The sequence below is a fragment of the Trachypithecus francoisi genome, unplaced genomic scaffold (genome assembly GCF_009764315.1).
Source record: "Trachypithecus francoisi isolate TF-2019V2 unplaced genomic scaffold, Tfra_2.0 Lachesis_group2, whole genome shotgun sequence".
In the NCBI taxonomy this organism is placed as follows: domain Eukaryota; kingdom Metazoa; phylum Chordata; class Mammalia; order Primates; family Cercopithecidae; genus Trachypithecus; species Trachypithecus francoisi.
The window spans coordinates 55,137,326-55,158,372 of NW_022681465.1; the positions used below are offsets into that span (position 1 = coordinate 55,137,326).

General features: G+C 45.5%; 1 protein-coding gene and 1 long non-coding RNA gene across 5 annotated transcripts in view; one reads left to right on the forward strand and one right to left on the reverse strand.

The window, feature by feature from the left end:
* Nucleotides 1-19,648, forward strand: part of LOC117064966 — a 54,900-nt gene extending 35,252 nt beyond the window's left edge. The window contains exons 3-5 of one of the 3 annotated variants that reach the window (XR_004429771.1): nucleotides 4,800-4,998; nucleotides 7,723-13,778; nucleotides 14,453-19,648. This is a non-coding gene — a long non-coding RNA (uncharacterized LOC117064966). Of the gene's footprint in view, nucleotides 1-4,799; nucleotides 4,999-7,722 lie in introns of all 3 variants that reach the window. The other 2 variants (XR_004429772.1, XR_004429770.1) reach the window with 2 other exon arrangements.
* CKMT2 (creatine kinase, mitochondrial 2) overlaps nucleotides 1-21,047 on the reverse strand; it is a 32,518-nt gene that overhangs the window by 8,032 nt on the left and 3,439 nt on the right. For both annotated transcript variants that reach the window (XM_033179247.1, XM_033179248.1), the window contains exons 2-7: nucleotides 7,088-7,259; nucleotides 5,496-5,694; nucleotides 3,909-4,004; nucleotides 3,186-3,407; nucleotides 1,325-1,410; nucleotides 290-413 (exon numbers count right to left, since the gene is read on the reverse strand). In XM_033179247.1, coding sequence (XP_033035138.1) covers nucleotides 290-413; nucleotides 1,325-1,410; nucleotides 3,186-3,407; nucleotides 3,909-4,004; nucleotides 5,496-5,694; nucleotides 7,088-7,239 — 879 coding nt within the window. In that variant the 5' untranslated portion in view covers nucleotides 7,240-7,259. The remainder of the gene's footprint in view (nucleotides 1-289; nucleotides 414-1,324; nucleotides 1,411-3,185; nucleotides 3,408-3,908; nucleotides 4,005-5,495; nucleotides 5,695-7,087; nucleotides 7,260-21,047) is intronic.

The following is a 21,047-nucleotide window of genomic DNA, read 5'->3' on the forward strand; positions in this document are numbered from 1 at the left end:
GGCGTGGTGCTGACCGCCTGTAATCCCAGCTATTCTGGAGGCTGAGGTGGGATAATCACTTTCACTTGAACCCAGGAGGCGGCAGTTGCAGTGAGCTGAGATTACGCCACTGTACTCCAGCCTGGGTGATGAGTGAAATTTCATCTCAAAAAAATTAATTAAAATGGCTTGATTTCTAGAAAAAAAAATTAGCTCCATCTTGGAAGTTCCCATAGTGTCTTCGTTCAAGAACAAACAATATGGTAATTTTATTTTAATAAATATCCAGAAATCTCAGATAACATCTTACTTCTTTTAGTCCACGACAGAATCGCTCAAATACTCGTTTCATATTGCCTCCTTTTTCCATTGAGATTACCCTGGTGTGATCCTCCTCATTTATCCAGATGAGAAATGTCTTATCATAATTATGCCTAATGAAGAGAGAAATATGGTACTGAGTGTTAATTGCATTTGTTTCAACACATGAAAACTCCCATTACCTCCCTGAGCTTGATTGCTTCATTTCACCGTCCTCATTTCCTAGATGGCCCTAATCTCTTAACTGTGCCTGAACAAGTATGACAAAATAATGTTACTTTGACAGAAGGAAGATTAAGACCAACTGTCACCCTTAAAGATGTCATGTTTTTACCAAATAAGAATATAATTTCCCCTAGGTCCTCTGACTAGGATGACAATTCAACTGTATGACATTTGGCTTTGACACAAGAACGTTTTGTCTCCTAAAAGATTCAACCAAAATCTTGTGCTTTAAAAAGGAGATGGGTTACCTTCCACCCAAGATGTTTAAGGTATGCAGCATTTCACAGGTTTGCTCCATAGATTCTGCCTGTCCATCCCTACAGAGCAGCTGCATATGAACACTTTTATTTCTGCTCCTTCAGGTACACTCATATGACCTGTCAGGGTGCAGGAGGCAAAGTGGGCTGATGAGGCCTGTTGGCCAACATAAAACGTGTGTGCACTAGGTATCAGTTCTTTCAGGGTTTTTCTTAAATCCTCAATATTTTTTATGCTTTGCTCTTTTAATGTTATGAAACAGATTATCTGTGAGGTCAAATAATATGAAGTAAATTTTTTCTTAAAAGCCAGCCTTTTTTCTCATGCATAATTCATGCAAACCAGGTCATATTTCACACATCTTAGAAATATCACAATACTTAGATACACACACACACACAATTTCCAAGTAGTCTTTTTCGTTTAGCTCATCTGGGCATGCTGTCAGCTGCAGTACACAGAAACTCCAGGTTAGGATAAGCAGGTGATCTCAAAGAGATCCTCTGCAGATATTGCAAATGCGAAAATGCTGCATCCATACCAGATTCCCCTGGCATCTGGCCAGTCACGGGCCATCCCAGCACATGTTAATAAAGGGGACACTGGCTTATCAAACAGAAAGTGGTCCTGTAGGCCAAAAGGGATAAAGCAGAGAGGAGAGACTGATGAGATCAAACAGGACTGCAAGTGCCAGGTGAACAAGTTCCAACTCACTTATCATGGCTGCTGTCTCTTAGCAGTGGTTCCTAGCTTTGGCTGCGCACTAGAATCACCTGGGAGCTTCAAACAATGCCTACTTCCCATCCCCCAGAGATTCTGACCTAGCTGTTATAGACTGGTCTGGGCATCAGGACTTTTTAAAAACTCTTCAGGTGATTCTAGATTCTAGTGTGCAGCTCATGTTGGAAAACACTGGGTTAGTCCATATGGAACTCATTACATCATTGTGGAGTGGGTATACACTACCAATGCCAACCCTATGCAGTGGCTGAGTGAGCAATGAGATGAGGGATACTATCCTGAAAAGGCTGGTCTACACACTGGTCATTCTCTGTTTCTAGTATTATTGCTTTATTATTTATTTCATTAAAAAGTATTAGAGATGTACAATAATGATCAATAAATAAAAATAGTTACCATTAATGCTGACTGTGCCAGGCTCTAGATTACAGGCTTTTATTTCCTTTAATCTTCACAACTCTATGAAATAAGTATAATTATTCTATTTTATAAATGAAGAAAACAGATTCACAGAGATCAAACAACCTGTCCAATAGGATGGTTGTAGGAAGTAGCAGAGTAAAGATTCAAATCTAGACTTCTGTGACTCCCAAGCCTGTGCCTTTAACCACTGCGATGTACTACTCCACATACCAAAATCAAAGTCAAGACTTTTTTTTTTGCAATGTGTATACTATTTCTTGCATAGCTACACATGTACTCTACAGTGAGATATATTCAAATATGATTACTCTGAGGTAAGAAACCAAGTGGATGTGGGGAGAGGGGTCCTACAGTCTCTAAGTGGGAGAGATCAGAGACTTCAGCCAGGAGAGGACTGTGATCTGCCACCGCCCAGGGAGCACCATGTCCCTTAAGCAGGAAACCAGCGTGACTACTTGAGGTAGAGGGGAGCTTATTCTGTAACTGGGCAGGAAAATAGTTGGCCTGGTGGCCACAGGGACGAGGAGACTAAGGCCCATAGGCCACATAGTTGGCCTCTCTGGTTTGGAAATGAGGCATATTTCTTAGCATTTGCATCTTTTGAAATAACAAAATTTTGTTTCTGCTTTTTTTTAAGAGTTAAAAGTTACTTTTGAAAATGTTATCTTGTTTTAGCTCTGCTAAGACGAAAATAAATAAGGGACTTGAGTTTTGTGCACCCTGGTGCCAGAGGGAAGCTGTGGTGAACATGGTGGAAGCAACAGGAATCAACCCCACCAGGAAGTGCAGAGGCTGACTCCACAAGAGTCAGGGCAGGCCTCCCACCTGGAATTTCCTTTCTAGATTCTCCTGGCTTCCAGGATTTTCTTTGGCTGTGATAATGGAAACCATCTTCTGGGCACAGACAGGACTTCCACACCTAACTGTTCCCATTTATCAACAAGCTAGGAGATCCTCCATTCATCTCCACCCTCCTATCCGTAGGCACCATCTCCATATTGGAGTTTCTTATGCAGATTTTATCCATAGAATATTTCAGTGTTTGACAAGTACAATGTATGGCCTCATCTTTCTTCCTTATACTGAACAAGTAGATGCTCTTGGGCTGAGCCCAGGGGTGGAGCCCCGCAAGCTCCCGGGCAGGGTAAGGGCTTGAGCAGAGCACCAGGAGAGGCCTTCCTGTGCAGGTCAGAGCCCTTGGTCCAGTTCCTCTCCAGGGAGCCCCATCTGCTACTCACATCAATGAGCCGCTGCTGATCCTGCTCCGTCATCTCGGACAGCTTGTAGTAGCGGCCAGCCAGGTCCCCCTTGAGGCCCTCCAGGGCGGTGATGGCCACGTTCTCCACCTCCCTCCGCTCGGCCCGGGTGCAGGCGGGCGGCAGGCTCAGCCCACGGATGCTGCGGCCGGTGCGCACCCGAGAAGACAGCACATAATGCTCATCGAACTGCCCTTGGGTGATCTGCCAAGCAGAGTGTGGGGTCACTGCAGCCAGCCTCGGACCACGGTCCTGCCAGCCACAGTGGGTTCTAATCTGCTGATCCGCAGTTTCCCTGGGGACCCTCAGGCACTGTGCACGACTGCACAATCCGTAAGTTGGATACATTCTGGAAGTCTTGGGGCAGGGGCCTTCGACTAGTAAAGAGGAAAGCTGTTATAAATAGTGTGGTCTGGGGTCCTTGAACGTCACTGGGTGGTTTGGGATGAAAAAGGGAGTAGCTTTAGGAAAGGTTTAAAGTTCCCAATGACCAACCCTTCCTGGTTGTATTTATTTTAAAAAACAAAGACTTTGGGACCTTCCTAACCTTCTCTGTGGCCCTCCAGGGGGAAGGCCGTGCCAGGGCAGTCAGTGCCTTCCAGGGGTATCTGACTCAGAGCGGGGAACCCCCTCTCTCCAGGGCTCTTCCCCCTTGGGCTCTGGAGTGCCAGCTTCGTGGGGAGGGAGAGGGAGGCTGGAGCTTACCTTGGATGCGTCCAGATCCGTTGTGTGCTTCATCACTCTGGGGTCGTAACCGTTGTGTCTTAGTTTGATGACGGGGTCAAAAAGGTCAGCAAACACCTGCAGGAGGGAGGATGGGTGTTTCCTCTTTAATTGGTTCACCTACTATTCAAAGACCTTTCCATTCACTTGCCCCTTCTATCTTAAAAGCCAAAGTTGATGCCCTCCTCTGAAATTCTCAGGACTATCATGTAGGAAATGGATGTGAGAATGGATTGGTTAATAATAATAATAATAACAAGAGAGAAAGCCTTTTGGAGGCATCTTGCCCCTTGAGACAGGGTGGAGCTGGTGAGTTCTGTTATCTTAGCCTCCCCCTGAGTGATTCTACCAAAATCACTGCCATCAGACTGAGCAAGAAAATACTTATGGTTAGGAATTTAAGGAGTTTCCTAGACATGTTTGCCTTTGTGGGTTACAAGAAGCTACCTGATCAGAGGCTACACAGTTTTATGCTTAAGGGAAAGTCAGATTCTAAACATTAAGCTACATATGAAATCTGCTGAAAACCTGGCTATGCCAGAAGAAAAGTACATAGCTGCAGTTCGGGCAAAGCAGGGACCTTTCACCCTGTGCGGACCTTCCCCAGCCCAAACTATCTCGTGCAAAATCTTTTCTATAAACAAAACCTCAGGCATATCCTTCACGTTTAAAAAAAAATGTTAAAAGAAGTTGTAACAAAGCACCCTGCAGACTTTGGGAGCTGTGGGAAGTGGGGAGGGCTTTGGGTCCATAGAGCTACCGCTAGCTGGGGACCCAAACTAGACCCAGGGTTGTGCACTGCTGTACGTAAATGAGCCACCAGTCGTGTTTATTCAAGATGGCTCCCTCTCTTCTGTATGGCTGCCTTTCTAGGGAACTGCCTTCGGCTCCCTGCAACAGAAGAACCCAAAAGGGTGGACCTGAAGGAGGAGGGCTGCAGGCATTTGCCTCAGCCGAGAGGCTGCTCTGTGGAGGGGACGCATGGTGGCTGAGCGCTGTTCCAGCCGACCACCCTGTGCTTCAGCATTGAGGATGAGGATGCTGAGGTCATGGGATTTATCCAAGAGACTTGGTGAATTCAGTAGTCTGGGCTACAGTGATTGTCTAATCAGTAATAGGAGAGAATTCAATAATAGAAGTAATAAGAGGAGAATTCCTCATGTTCCTAAAGATACACTGAACCCTCCTCCCGACCCCCACCCAATAAAACTCAGCCACAAACACATCAGCTCCTAATGTCTTACTGGTGAATACACACCATTCGATTTTATTGTTTCTGTACCAACTCATCCCCTCGACAAGCTCAGAGTTCTGTCATGCAATTCATTCCTCCACAGGGAGGGATCTTAGCACAGCAGCAAGGGAAGCCTTGTCCCTGGGAAGCTATAGACCTCATTGTTTCAGAAAGCATTCCAGATGGTTCTGCTGGAGTTGGCTTCCCTTTATGGGAGCCCTTCCTGAGAAGGTAGAAAGTTGGCCCCATAGAGAAGAAAAGGACCCCAGGACTGTGCAATTCAATCATATCCAGAGCATCCCTCCCACCCTGGAACCAGCAGCCAATAGTTTTACCTCATAGGACTCCTCGTCACCAGCCACCATGCCCACAGTCTTTATGAAGGGGTGGCCAGGGTTGTCCACTCCAGTCTGGATGCACTGGTCCAGGGTGTAGCCGTTGGGCGTCACCTTGTTGCGAAGCTTGGCATAGATGGCGGGGGTGAGGCACTCAGCCATGCAGTTGTTGTGCTTGCGCAGGTCTGGGTAGTCTGCGCTGCGTGGAGAGGAGGGCAAGCTGTCAGCCAGCAGCCCCTGAGGAAAGGGGCCAGTGGAAGGACTTGGTGTTTGCCTATCCTTCCACTAGGCTCCCTTCAGCCAGCAGGCACAGGGATACTTGGCTAGAACTGCTCAGGAGTCATAAATGAAGACACCAGGTTTCAAAAAATGAGCAAGTTCCACGAGAGCAGGGACTTTGCCTTTTTGAGAACAGTCCCTGGCTATTGAAACCAGTGTTCAGTAAATACCTTCTGGAATAACAGAAATCAAATTGGGTGCTGTCTCACCCTGGGGTGTGTACTGATTGAGGAATAGGAGATTCAGGACCACCACAGCCTTAAACACAGGTCATGTCACCTCAGGAATTCCCCAGGTACATGGTGGTTGCTGGCGATTCCCTCAGAGATCCTGATTTCCATAAGAGACAGTAAATGTCTCTAAGAGACACCTCAGTGGTTTTCCTCATCTCTCATCCATACCTGCCAATGTGGAATTCTGCATGCCACTCAGACTCTGCTCAGCACACACTATCTCATCCATGGCAGGGTTCCAAGGGCTGAGAAAACACGGCTATTTTCATCTCTCTCATGCCACTCCTCCACTTTCCATCTGCAATGTCCTTTAGAGCTGACACTTACAGTCAGTACTACGATATCCCTTTTTTCCAGAAGGAGGTAGAGCAGTGAGAGAGGCATGGGTCTGGAATTGGGGGGCCTGGATTTGCATTTGGCTGCACTAGCTATGTGAACTTGGGCACTGTTTAATTTTTCTAGGCCTTCATTTCATCACCAAAGGATCCTAAGATGAATAAGATACTCCATGTAAAGTGCTGGTCATACATGAAAGTGCTCCACAAATGTTAACTATCCCCATTATTACTATTCAACTGGACTGCAAGCTCTAAGCAAGAATGATGATGCTACACTTCTTTGTATACACCACAGGTCACTGGTTTAACGAGCCTCAAAATGATTTTCTGTTTTAGTCTTCCTCAAAAGCAAAAAGGACCCTTGCTAACAGTTTCCAGCAGGGGAAGGCATATTTCTTGCTGGTCTTTGAAGCTTTTCTGTGTTTGTGTTTGTTTTGTTTGAGATGGAATCTTGCTCTGTCGCCAGGTTGGAGCGCAGTGGTGCTATCTCGGCTCACTACAACCTCCGCCTCCCAGGTTCAAGCGCTTCTCCTGCCTCAGGCTCCCGAGTAGCTGGGACTACAGGCGTGTGCCACTACGCCCAGCTAATTTTTTTGTATTTTTAGTAGAGATGGGGTTTCACCGTGTTGGCCAGGATGGTCTCAATCTCTTGACCTCTTGATCCGGCCTCCCAAAGTGCTAGGATTACATGCGTGAGCCACCGCGCCCAGCCTGAAGTTATTTTAAAGTCAGGAGCCCTTACCTTGGAGGGAATAACCTGGGCTGCTCCCGGATCTCGGCACACACTTTCTGCCGGTTCAGCAGGTACCCGGTGGTCAGGGCACTGGTGCCCATGGTAGCAAACAGCAGAGAAGCATTGCGGCCAGTTAGCAACTTAGAAAAGATACTGGCCATCTTTCTTCTTGGATAAGTGTCTGGAAAGCAAAGAAACTAGATTAGATAGCTGCATAGGATGACCCTGAGCCACAGCATAGAGGTCAACAGGCAAGAGAACCGCAGGAGCCATAGCCTCTCTTTCCGGTTTCTCTCTTTCTCTTTCTCTTTCCGGTTTCTCTCTTTCTCCTTTCTCCTTTCTCTCTCTCTCTCTCTCTCTCTTTCTCTCTCTCTCTCTCTCTCTCTCTCTCTCTTTCTCTTTCTCCTCTCTCTTTCTCTTTCTCCTCTCTCTTTCTCTTTCTCTCTCACTCTCTCTCTCTCTGTCTTTCTCTCTCTCTGTCTGTGTGTGTATGTATGTGTGTGTTTTCTATTTCTTGCTTTGCTTTTTTCTTCATATTGCTTGGGAAAATTTGGGTAGTTTTAGACATTAATGTCTAAACTTCCTTAACGTCATGTCTTCTGTTAATATGATAAAAAATAACAGCAGAGGATGTCTTCTTCCAGCTATTTGACAGACCAGGTGCTCTTTTGAACTTCGCCACTGCATCACAACTAGACCCTGAACAGGATGGATTTCTGGACTTCTGAAAGGTAGGAGAAATTTCTGAGGACCACCCTGGAATAGGGGCTGACACTGGGATTCCCCCACTGAAGTAGGACCTTGAAAGAGGCTGAAGTGGCACAAAGTCAGCAGACCTCAACTTCTGGCTCCTGCCTGAAGCAAGTCTAAAAGCTCTCTGAGGAAATTATACTCAGTTTAGGCCCTGGATTCCTACAGATTAAGATGAAACAATGAACTCCCAAAGATCACCAAACACACAAGGAGGTATAATGAATGAGAGTCAACAGAAGAAATAGCAGATGTAGACTGCTAATGACTGAAGATGCTGGAACTGTCAGACAATAATATCAGTAAGCCCTATATTGAATATTTAAAGTGTGGAATCATAGTTATGAGCAAGCAATAAGAGACTGTTAAGAATGACCAAGTTGATTTGAAAGAACCAAATTGCACCACTCATTATGATGCAGCTGAACATAGAATGAACTGGAAGATATATCTTAAGAAATTACTCAGAATGTAGCGCAGAGAAATGAGAAAATGGAAAATAGATGTAAATTAAGAGATATGACGGATAGAATGATATGACGGATAGAATGTCAAGCTCAAATACACATCAAAGTGAAGTCCCAGAAAGAGAGAACAGAGAAAACAGAGAAGTCAGATTTGAAGAGGAATGGCTGAGAGACATTTTTAAAACTGATAAAAGAATCCATGATTCAAGAGGTATAACATAATCTAAGCAAACAAAAAAGACATTGACACCTAGACAGATAATGAAACTGCAGAATATCGGTGACAAAGACGTGAAAAGCAGTCAGAAAAGACAGTTTACCTACAAAGAAATGACAAACGAGCTGATTTTTTGATAATAGCCCAGGTAAATAATATTTTTAGAAGCAATAACTGTCAACCTAGAACTGGGGAACTAGTCTAACCATTTTTTCAAAAATGAGCGTAAAAAAAGTTGATAAAAAATAGATCAATAACAAAGGAATTACTAAACTTATGCTTCAGAAAGAAAGGAAATGATAGCATAAGGAGAGAGCCTGAAATGCAAAAAATGGAGAAAACACATATAAATGTAAATAAGTATTTATATATTTATAATACAAATACTGAACTACCAACAAATGAAAAAGGATAAACATGCACAGACATTAGAAGGGCCAGTTAGCCCCAAGCAGGGAGCTGTGTTACGTGGCTCTTTGAGTAGAAAACAAAAGAGCAGGTAGTTCTCAGTACTCTCTATTTGATCTCCATGATGCCCAAATAAAGATTGTGTGGGCCCAGGATGGTGGCTCATACATGTAATCCCAGCACTGGGAGGCAAAGGTGGGCAGAACACTTGAGGCCAGGAGTTTGAGACCAGCCTGGCCAACATTGTTTGCTGTCTTTTAGTAGAGACAGCAAAACCTTGTCTCTACTAAAAATACAAAAAGTTAGCTGAGTGTGGTGGCATGCACCTGTAGTCTCAGCTACTCAGAAGGCTAAGGCATGAGAATCATGACTTGATTGAGCCTCCGTGTTCAATCAATCCTCCTTGCTCAAGCCTCCGTGGCTTGAACCCAGGAGGTGGAGGTTGCAGTGATCTGAGATTGTACCACTGCAATCCAACCTGGATGACAGAGCGAAACTGCCTCAAAAAATAAATGAATAAATAAATAAAAGAGTATGGATTTCCCTAACATTTGGAAGGCTCCCAAGACTCAGCTGCAAGATGCTCCAAGCTTAGATGGATTGATTGCTTCAAAGAACTTGCTGATGTGTAAGGCTATAGCTGAAAACCTGGGCCATCCAGTGAAGGATAAACAACAACTCCTAATAGAACCTTCATTTGGAAGTCTCTACTAAACCTGAATGTCCCAACTAAAAGCATCAAAGACCTTAAAAACATTTAAGAATGTTTATGTGTGCAAATAACAAATCAAGTCTCTTCTGAGTAGGGGTTACAGGATATAGGTTACAGGATAGCCCAGGAAATCAGATTAGTTCCTCTTCCATGCTAGTATCTGCAAACAATTCTTTCAATTCTAAAGCCAATTTCAATTCTAAAGTAAGTTACTAAGAGCACACAAGATAAATTGGTCATTTCTTGAAGTTGTCCCGGGGACTGGTAAAGACCAGCATTCAATCGCATCATGTAAACTTATTTGCTCCTGTACTAGAGTTCAGGTCCTCATGTCAGTATCCCTCCAAGAATAGATAATGGCTCTTCAGTGAGCTGCACCAGTGCTTCCTGGTCCTTGCCTACAGCAGGCAACACTAGCATACATCTTTTTGGGCTATCTTATCTGCCATCACACCCTCAAATCCACTTTCTAACTAGAGGGATGCAATGCTGTCACTCTAGAGGTTTACTGTAGAACTCACCAAAGTGAAAGCAGCTTTGCCCAGATTCTTTCCAGGCAGTATGAGCCTAAACATAAGCCAGACATGGTCTTCCTAAGCTAACAGGAAGTATGTTTCTTTCTGGGATTGACCAGGGATGACCCAAATGTTTTGCTCTCTATTTTTCGTTCCTTAAATTGCCTGTCCACTGATGTGTTCAAGTCAGAGTCTGTTTGTGACGATAAATCTTAGGAAGCAGAGCCAAGAGGAAGGGGAGTGAATGGTCTCCATGTATAGCCCTGTGACCACTGGAGGTCTTCCTCCCTGCAAGGGTGATGTGTAAGTAGGTATCGGGCTCAAAATATTAATGCTTGAAGTGTCATCATATCCATATTTTAGTTCCTGGAAGGAACTAATTTATTCTAATTAAGTTAGAATTTATTATTAATTTATTCTGAGTTCCAATACCGCCCTAATGTCTGAGCAACAAAGGATGATTCGTGTGGATAATCCTAGGGAAGCTTTGGTTGTAGCTAACAAAGCAATCTTGGAACTGAAATTCCTCGGTATCCTTGCTTTGATTCCTTGAAGAGAATTGATACAGACTCCAAGTTTTGGTGAAGCAAAGAATTCCTGCTTCCTTGACTGTTTTTCTCGCCAGGACACAAAGAGGTATTGAATTTCACTATTAAGACCTTAATTAGTAACCATGTTTGTGAAACTGAAACAAAGGTCTCACTGAACAGGCTGGTGATCTGGCAATGGCTGTTCCATGCTCTCCAAAGACCCAGAATCATGTCTTGCCATGAAATCACTTTTCTTCATGATTAAACTAAATCTCTCTTGCATGTTAAAAGTTAGTCTTTAAAAAGCTGTGCAGTCAGAACATTGCTTTGTCTTACACATTTCCCTGTTACCTGGCAGGCCCCAAATGTTACATAAGCATTCTCTGCAGCTGTAACCCCCACTCAGAAGAGGCTTGTTATTTGCACACATGATAACATGTGACATAAGTAAAGCTGGGAAGATGTTTGTTTGTAAGGGGTAATTTGTGTCTACCGAAGCAGATAGTATTTGGTTTTGCCTAGCTTCCAAACATGGTTTTATAAGTCAGTATATCTTGTGAAACCATTAGGACAAGAGTTTGGAACAAAAAGAAATCTCAGGCTCATTGCAAAGCTTTTTTAATGTTTTCAATTCCCTCCATGTTCTGAGCATTATCATAACGTACTGAACTGTTCTGTTCAGAGACCACTAGGGAGAGAAGATGAGGAACCAGAGCAGCCAGGATGTTTCTCCCTGGGATAAAAGCTCAAGCATTCAGACACCCTCACTGTGGGCTCCACTTCTGTAGCCAGAGGTGATCGGAAACAGCAGGAGCATCTCACATACAGCTTGTAGGAAACACATATGTTTTCCCCAAATATTCATTTTTGTAGTTGGTCCTTGCTGGCTGATCCACCTTTTCTGTCAGCATATGGTGAGCAGTTCGGTGAGAGGACCACACTTCCAATCCTGGCAGGTACGGGTCCACAAGGACCCTTCTCCCAGGGAACACTGGCTGCTAGATCTCACAAGGCTTAGGGCACCTGGCTTCTCAACTTCGCTGCTGCCTGTGTTTCTTCCCACCATCCCCTCCACTCTAATTGGCCCTGTTTTCCGGCCTTACATCTGCCACTGTGCCCTTTCTCACAGGGATCCCAGAAAGTCTTAGATCAGTTACAGCCTGGGATTGGCTTCTAGCCCCAGAAGGAGGCATGGAATTCACCCATCAAGGAACTCTTTACTGAGAGCCTACTAAGTGTCAGGCATTGCACTAGGCAACAATGATATGAAAGTGAGCAAAAGAAACAGTACTCTCCTGTGGTGACTTCTAATTCATTTGTGGCAGACGGTTAAGAAACAAGAAAACAAAATCATAGGTGGGGATGAGTGCAAACAAGGGAATAAGCAGCATATTATTCCGAGAAGGTGTAAGTGATATCTACTTTTAAATAGGCTAGGCAGGGGCAGAGAATAGAACAGCAAAGCCTTAAAGCTGGACAGATCTGGACTCGCCCCAGGACAGAAAGGAGGTCAGTGGGCTGAAGCACAGGGAGCAAATCACAGTGGGCTTCAGGAAGGATGGAGGGGTGGGGTGGAAGGGAGCCAGGTGTGCAGACCTTGAGACCACCCTAAGGAGTCTGGATTTTATCCCTGCTTGCAAACAGGAGATGAGCTGAGCTCATTTTATGAGTTACAGGGGCAGCTCTGGCTGCCAGTGGAGAATAGTTTAGAGGGACATGTGTAGAATGCAAGCAGAGAGAGCAATCAGAGGCCCTAGAGGTGGTCCTGGAGAGAGATGAGGTGCTGAGACCCAGGTGAGTCAGTGAGGATGAGGAAGAGAATGTATTTGCAGTCTATTCTGGGGCAGAACTGACAGGTCTTGCTAATGGTTTGGAAATGAAAGATAAGAGAAAATCAGGGATGCCTGAGATTTCTGGTCTACAGTTGGGTGGGTGGTGAGAGCCTTAGGTATTGGGGCCCACTGGTTGGGGAGCAGTTGGAGGGCAGAGTGTTGCTGGCAGATGTGGATGATCTGTGTGGTGGCCCCAGGCCCCTTGCACCACAGCCGCTGGGACTCTTCACAGCTCTGGCCCTGCTGCGCTCTCTGCCTGATCCCCTGCTGCCCCATCTCAGCTTTCCCATCCCGCTGGCTCCTGGGACTCTTTCAAAGGCTTTGTAAGACTTATAGTGAAGGCCTGGCCATCAGTCCCCATTTCTGCTCAGCACCACCACAGAGACTGCTATACCTAGTGATGACATCGTGTCCTAAGAATTTCCCCACATTCTCTTCAACACCCAGACAACCTCAGATGTAGCTGCTCTCTCAGGCCTTCAATGTACATCTCCACCCAAATAGTCATATTTGCATTACAAGGAGGAAAGGAGAGAGGGAACCATTGGGTACCTGCTATACCAGGCATATTGTATGCTATTGTCCCTGTTTTCCAGATGAAGCCAGATTCAGAGAAGGTGTAAGTGATATCTACTATCTGTGAAGTTAAATGACTTGTCCAGGCTTATGCTGCTAGGGAGTGACAGAGAGAGAATTTGAATGCACACCTATCTGACTCCACCTCTCATGTTCTTTCCACATGGCCAGCAAGCTCCGCTGTCCCACCTCACACTTCTGGGAGGTGGCTACCCCCTCTTTCTACCCCACTTTCTGGATCTTGACAAGGGGTTCTGCCCTGCCCCAGCTGTCAAAGCCTGCGGCAGCTGCCAAAAAACCTCAACACAGGCGTACTTTGGACCTCCATCATGTGTTGACGTCACAGATGCTGTACCAGGCATTTGACTCCTTGATCTAAAGCCAGGATTCCTGGCCAACATGGCGAAACCCCATCTCTACTAAAAAACATAAATTAGCTGGACGTGGTGGTGGGCACCTGTAATCCCAGCTACTTGGGAGGCTGACGCAGGAGAATTACTTGAACCCAGAAAGCAGAGGCTGCAGTGAGCAGAGATTGTGCCTCTGCACTACAGCTTGGGCTACGGAGTAAGACTGTCTCAAAAAAAAAAAAAAAAATAGTGAGGGGGATGCATGCCCACACAAAGGAATCCTGACGGAGGAACAATGGCTTGGTCCTCCTGTGTAGCACTGTGATAAAGGAACGCCTTTCAGGTATGTGCCTTGATGGAGCCAGTGGGTGGAGGAGGAAGGGCAGTGAGAGGTTTGAAGACAAGCCACTGATACCCTCATGTATCATCACAGTGGCGCCCTTTGGGAGCCTGCTATGGATACACTCGGGGAAGAGGAATTCTCTTACCCACAATTTTGTCTTCAAAATTGAAATTCCTTTGGGCAGAGCCTAACAAGAGAGTTGCCTCGTTTCATGTAACTGTAGCATATGTAGTGTAGAAGCTCCAACATGTTTTCGAGGCAGTCTGAGAGCTCTTTATGGAAATGCCAGGCAGATGACATCTGCGTCTGATTTTACTTTGTCTTACAACCAGGCTAAGACCTCCAGCAGCATCAGACTGTCAGGTCTGGCAGACAGGTAGAAACGCCCACATAGATAGCGGTTACTCATTTCAAGAACACAGAGGCCATGCTGGGTCCCTCCCCTTACCCACATCTGCCAAGCATAGAAATCAAGGCAACATTCTCAGTCCCTTTAAGGGAAGTTCCAGGTACCTAGCTAGTCCTACAACCAGCAATTAGGGAAGTTAACGAATAACCTGCTAAACAAGAAGATAATAACTTAAAAGCCACCCCAAGTCAGAGTCACAAAATGTTTGATTCCCTGTAGAAACTAAAGACAGCATCTTGACATATGCCCTTGCATTGCTTTTCAGAAACCAGTTCCCACACCAGATGGAAAATGCTGACCACTGTCATAGACCTCAGAAAGACTGAAACCAAAAAATAGATAAGGAAGTTCCAGAAATTCCCTAGCTCTTAACTCATTATGGATACCCCCTCACTCCTGCTTTAAAAACCCTTGCTTATAGGCTAGCAGGGAGCTCAGGTGTTAAGTGCTAGGTACTCATTCTTGCTTGGCACCCGGCAATAAACGCCTTTTTCTCACTACAAATCCCAGCATCAATGTTTGGCTTTTTTGGCATGCTGGGCGACCAGAACCAACCCCTTCTTTGTGTACTTGCATCCAACTCTGATGAGCCTATGTATGTCAAGCTGGTCGAGGCCCTTTGTGCTGAACACCAAGTCAACCTAATTAAGGTTGATGACAACAAGAAACTAGGGGAATGAGTAGGCGGCCTCTGCAAAATTGACAGAGAGGGGAAACCCTGTAAAGTGGTTGGTTGTAGTTGTGTAGTAGTTAAGGACTATGGCAAGGAGTCACACACCAAGGATGTCATCAAAGAGTACTTCAAACGCAAGAAATGAATAAATCTTTGGCTCACAAACCCCACAAACTTTTGAACGAAATCTACTTATATGATGTGACATACATTTCTTTCAGACATGGATTTTGAAATCCTATCAATAAAAGCCACCAGGTGAGACTGACAAGTCTGGTTTTGAGCATGTACCTGCTTTGTTTTCTGATATCTGCAAATTAGAGTGACCCAGTGCAGGCTCCTGACATTTTGACCATGACAGGCTGTCTGAACCCTGGGAGCTCGTTGTGCCCATCCTCAGAGATGTCCGTGTGTGACACAGCAGAGACTACCCCAGAGATAACAGATGAAAGCCAGCAGAGTACAAGGCATAAATGTGCATGTCCTTCTGTTTTCTTTTTTTTTTTTAAGGGGTTCTGACTGAGCAGGCAGATAGGGAAGGAACTCAGATGACGAGCAAGTGCTGGGTGTTGGGGAAACAATTTAAATTTCCTACCACCCCAGAATTTCCTCTCCATAAAATATAGGAGAGAAAAAAATTTTTATTATTGAATAAACATGAAACTAGTGATGCATATCTTTAGCATTCTGCTAAGGAGATTGCAAAGACAGAAAGACATCCCACCCTTTTATATAAGCAAGCAAATAGGACCCATTCATTACATACATGTTCTCTAACTCAAGTAAGAGGACATGACAGCACCATTTGTCAAGCATAATTCCTCCTAAATTCACCTGGTAATTGGGGTGGCCATTTGTGTTCGCTAATTGCCTTTCTCAAAAGGAAAAATGAAACTGAAGTGTCTAGGACAGCAGGTAGTTTTACAACTTGGAGCCAGGTGCTTCAATGAAACTACTACCCACTGCTCTCCCACTGACAGTGGGAGGTAGGGCGCTATCTTCCTTGATGTCTACATTTTCAAAGAGATGGCTTCCAGACCCTTGCAGGAAAAAGAGTCCTAGGTTGTAAAATCGACTGGAGATTTACTTAGCTTTTTAAAAGATTTATATGCATTTCAAAAGGGCAGCAAAATAATTTACAAGTTTTCTAAAGGAAATGCTCTAAGTAAAAGGAAGGAGGAAGCTCTTCCGCTTTTTGCATGGGCTTGTGGGGGTAACATTCTGGAATTCATGAGGATCATGAATTGGTTTCCTCCCTCCACGTGCTGGAGGGCACAGTGTATGAAGCTTAGCAAGGCTCTAGTCGGGTGGACAATCACTGGGAATTCCACGCATCAAAGGGACAAGGGACAATCACTGGGTCCACTCTATACTTCAGAGGGACAAGACCCAATGAATGTAGAACTAGGCCACAGTTTCTCTTGGTTCTCAAAGCATGCTGGCCCACACATGATAGGTTATCATTAAATGTCTGGTGAGTGAGTGAATGAATGTCAGGAACCTGAGAGACTTTAGAGGTTATTTACCTCAGCTGAAATTCAGGCATCCCTTTCCCTAGGCTCTCAAATACCAGCAGTGCTGGGGATCCCACCACTTGCCAAAGCACCCGTTTTACTGGATAACTATTATAACATTTTTCATATCTCAATAAGGGGAGAAAACAAAATCAGAGTACTTTCAAGGGCAAGGTACTTTTTTCAAAACAATCCCAAGAAGCAAGTATCCCATGTCACAGAGGAGGGAACTCAGAGACTTTTAACTAACAGCCCAAGGTCACACAGCTAAAGGGAAATCACATGTATCGCATGTTCTGCATCAGGCACTCATTTAAATAAAGATCCTTTCACTCACAAGGGTTCACCATACAAATATTACAGCATGTCTAGATGGGGTCAACCCCTTTGTCTCCCAAGGCATGGAGCTGCCAGAGAGTTCCAGCTGCCTCAGATTCTCCCTGATCTCTCAGGAATGCTGAGTGTTTTCCCTCAAGCAGGGTTTCCACAGGCGAATGCCGAGGGGAGGCTAAGTATGGGGCCAAAATGCCCACAGCACATAGGTGTCATTCCAGGCAGCACTGAGGGGAAGCAGAACCAGGAGATGGCCCTTGGGGCCTTCCTTCACAGAACACCACTCACCACAGAGTTCCAGGCGATCAGTGGGTCATGTGAGTCAAGGGCAAGTGAGTGAATGATACTGATATGCTTCAGGTAGGGAGAAGCCATGATGGGCAGCATTGGAGGGAGGGGAAAGAGGGGGCAAGGAGGGGGTAGAGATAGTATTTGTCTACTTATTCATCTGATGACTACCTACTGTATGGCAGCTTTTCCAGTCCTTTGAGGAAAAACCCTATGTGCTGAGCACTGGGTTCTGTTAGTTTTATGAGTATTACCCCCATTTAATCCTCACTACAGACCCAGGAAGTAGATGCTCATGTTATTCCCATTTTACAAGTGAGCAGATGCAGGGAGAGAAAGGCAAAATAACTCACCCAGGACCACACAGTTTGTGAGTGGCGGCGCTGGGATTCTGGCCAGCAGTCATAGTCCACACTCAACCAGGGCCCTCTGCTGGGCAACTAGAAATTGTGTGTCATTTGTGGTCTACTTGGGGAGCCAGAGCCTGTTGGGGGGTCCTGGGAGGGCATGGTCGGCTATGGGACAGACCATTCAACAATGTTTGAGGAGCCTTGTCAGGTCTTAACCATACCAAAGCATGTATTGCATGCCTCCACCCACCCTGGGACTGGGACCAGGTCACACACTGCACAGGATTCCAATGGAAACTACGAATAGACCCCTGCACACCCATGTGCATCAGTGGAGGACTATGGATGCCGTGTGCCCCCAGTCCTCCCTCCCAACAGCTGCTTTCCAGGCATCTTCCAGCTGGGGAAATGGCCATTGCCCTCAGCCCACAGCAGACTTAGCCTACCCTTGAATGCTGCTGAAAAAAAATAAAGGACTCAATGTGTCCCCTGTTCTAGTCCAGATTCTTAAGGATGAGGACACAGCATCCTGGGCCACTGTCACTAATACAAATTTGCCTCTGAGGGACTCTGTGAAAGATAATTCCGCTGAAATTTGGAGAGTTGAATTAAGCTAGGACTGAGTGTGCCTGGAATTTGTGGTGGCCACCTACCCTAGAGGGCCTCAAGGAAAACCATGGTTCAGGACAATCCTGACAGATTCTAGAGTCTAGAACAGAACACCTGTTCTACCAGGCATGGATTTGAACATGGCAAGGCCAACCACCAAGTTCATGGCCTGTGTACAGCAAAGATGACCTTACATCCTGAGAGCTAAGCCTGGAAGCTCTTTCATCCATCTGTTTGTCCATCCATCCAACCATCCATCCCTCCATCTGCTCAACACATGTTAGAGAATCAATCCCTGTGTCAGATACTGGGGCTGCCCTCAAGGAGCTTTTATCAAGTTCAGGGTACAGCCTAGCAGGGGAGACAGATCACTGTAAAAACCTACCACTATAATGCAAAGGACAAGAGCAAAAATAGTAAAGAGGAGAGAAGACCCAAATTTCCCTGGTGGGTCAGAAAGGGCTTTCTAGAGGAAGTGAAAAATCTTTGGGGCTATCACTTCACCTCATCCGGTGGATAAAGGGAGGACTTTCCAGATACAGTGGACAGAATGTGCAGAGGCAGGAGCCATGAGTGGCAGAGGCAGGGCAGGGACTAGCCGAGACAGGCTGGAGCTGAAGCACAATGGCACTGGAGCCATAGCCAAAGGAACAAACTGTGAGACCTGGGACTTGAATTTGAGGCGGTGAAAAGTGACAACAAGGTTCCTCGCAGAAGAGTGATTTTATTCAACTTATGGAAGGTTGACCCCAGAGCAGTGCTGCCGAAGTGTGGTCTGTGGGCTGTTAGCAGTTCATGACGATGTAAGTACAGGAATTGAGAGTAAGCATTTAGAACACCTACAGCACTTTGATAGTCATTTTACTTTTTAAATTTTGAGCTGGCATTTTGCATGCCTGTTTATTCTACCTTTTTTTTTTTTTTTTTGAGACAGAGTCTCACTCTGTCGCCCAGGCTGGAGTGCAGTGGTGCTATCTCTGCTCACTGCAAGCTCTGCCTCCCGGGTTCAGCCATTCTCCTGCCTCAGCCTCCCAAGTATCTGGGACTACAGGCAGCCGCCACCACGCCCAGCTAATTCTTTGTATTTTTAGTAGAGACGGGGTTTCACCGTGTTAGCCAGGATGGTCTCGATCTCCTGACCTCGTGATCCGCCCGCCTTGGCCTCCCAGAGTGCTGGGATGACAGGCGTGAGCCACCGTGCCCAGCCTTCTTCTGTGTTTCTAATAGTTGCACTTTATCACGTTTTACAAATGTGTGGGTCTGCTATGGATTAGAGAAGAGATTTTGCCACAGATAAAATCTGTGTTGAGAAGCCCAGCACTGCCACTCAACAAATGCAGGTGCATTCAGATGGTGAAATATTCTGCAGCTATTAAAGGAGTTAAAACTGCCTCCACTTACCTGGAGGCCCATCTATGACACCCTTTTAGGTTAAAAGGAAAAGAAAAACTTGCTTAGAACTGAATATGAGTGGTTGCAATTTTGTAGCGATGATGTATGTACATATACATTTTCATATATTTGTATGAACATTAAAGTTTTGAAGGATATTCATCAAACTGCTAAAAGGGTTGCTTCAGAGTAACAGACTTGGAGAAGGCAGATTCATTTTCTCTTAATGGAACTCTGTATTATATCATGTGTAAAAATAAGCATGTGTTATCTTTATGATAAAAAAGTAAAAACCTAAAAAAGAAAATTTTGATGTGTGTTAAAATTTTGCATTTCTAGGCTCCACCTTTTTGAATGAGTCTCTCCAAGAGTGGGGCCCTCACATGTATAGTGAGAAAAAGCTCCCGGATTACAGGATGTTACCAGGCCCCACTAGGTGTAGGAACGCTACATGGTGCCCACCTGAGCCTCACCGGCTCCTCCCCATCATGGGCATGATGAGGTCTCCCTGTGGGGTGTTGTGAAGACAACGGGACAGGCTGCAGTAGGCACTGAATAAATGTGAGTCCCTTCCCTTGATGACCCTAAGGCTATGGGATCATCATCACTCTCACCCTGAAGCCACACCTGATTACTCCAGCCAGCACTCGGCCTGCCCCTTTTCTGAATGCTTTTTGATTTTAGCTTACATTTTTAGCATTTAAATGTTTCATTTAATTTGAGAAAGAGTCTTGCTCTGTCACCCAGGCTGGAGTGCAGTGGTGCGATCTCGGCTTACTGCAATCTCCACCTCCCGGGTTCAAGCAATTCTCCTGCCTCAGCCTCCCAAGTAGCTGGGATTACAGGTGCCCGCCACCACATGTGGCTAATTTTGTACTTTTAGTAGAGATGGGATTTTGCCATGTTGGCCAGGCTGGTCTCGAATTCCTGACCTCAAGTGATCCACCTGCCCTCCACCACAGCTGGCTTCATTCAATTTGTATTTTGTATCTCTGCAGTCAAGACTTCAAAGGTGTCTATCACATACTTTCAGATCTACTGATCATCTTCTGAAAACCAACATCAGGGTTCACAAAATGGATTTAACCAGTTGGGCTCCCCAGTTCTTCTTCCAGACTCGACCCCTCCAACAGTGTCTCCAATGACTTCCTGGCATCACCGAACAGGTCCTTCACTTTGCCACCTCTGAGCCTTTGCTTGAGTGTTTTCTTTTACCTGGAATAGCCTTTCCAACCCTGTACACCGACTGAGTCAAACCTTCTTCTTTTTGAACTAACATTTATGAGCTTCTATCATGAGCCATGCGTTATGCAAGGGACCTTACAAACACTATGTCTATGTAACAATCCTGCCAAGTATGCTTTATTTTGTGCATGGGGAAACTGAGGCTCAAGAGAAGTGACCTGCCCCAGGTTTCAGTACCAGCACACTAGTTGAGCTGGGATTTGAACCCAGGTTTGTCTTTAGCCCTGGATTCAGCTTCCTTGCAGACCCCAGCACCTCACATACAGCCCTGCACTGACCAGCAGTTGGAGGGAACCCACCCTTGTGGCTTAAAAGCTGTGGTGCCACAGGTCATTCCACTCGGTCACACCCTGAAGACCGTAGAATTGCATTTACCACAGCAGCTCCTAGGCACAGGATTGTCACCTCAGGGCACATCACTCCTCCTAGAGTTGCAGATTATAAACTTGTTCTGTT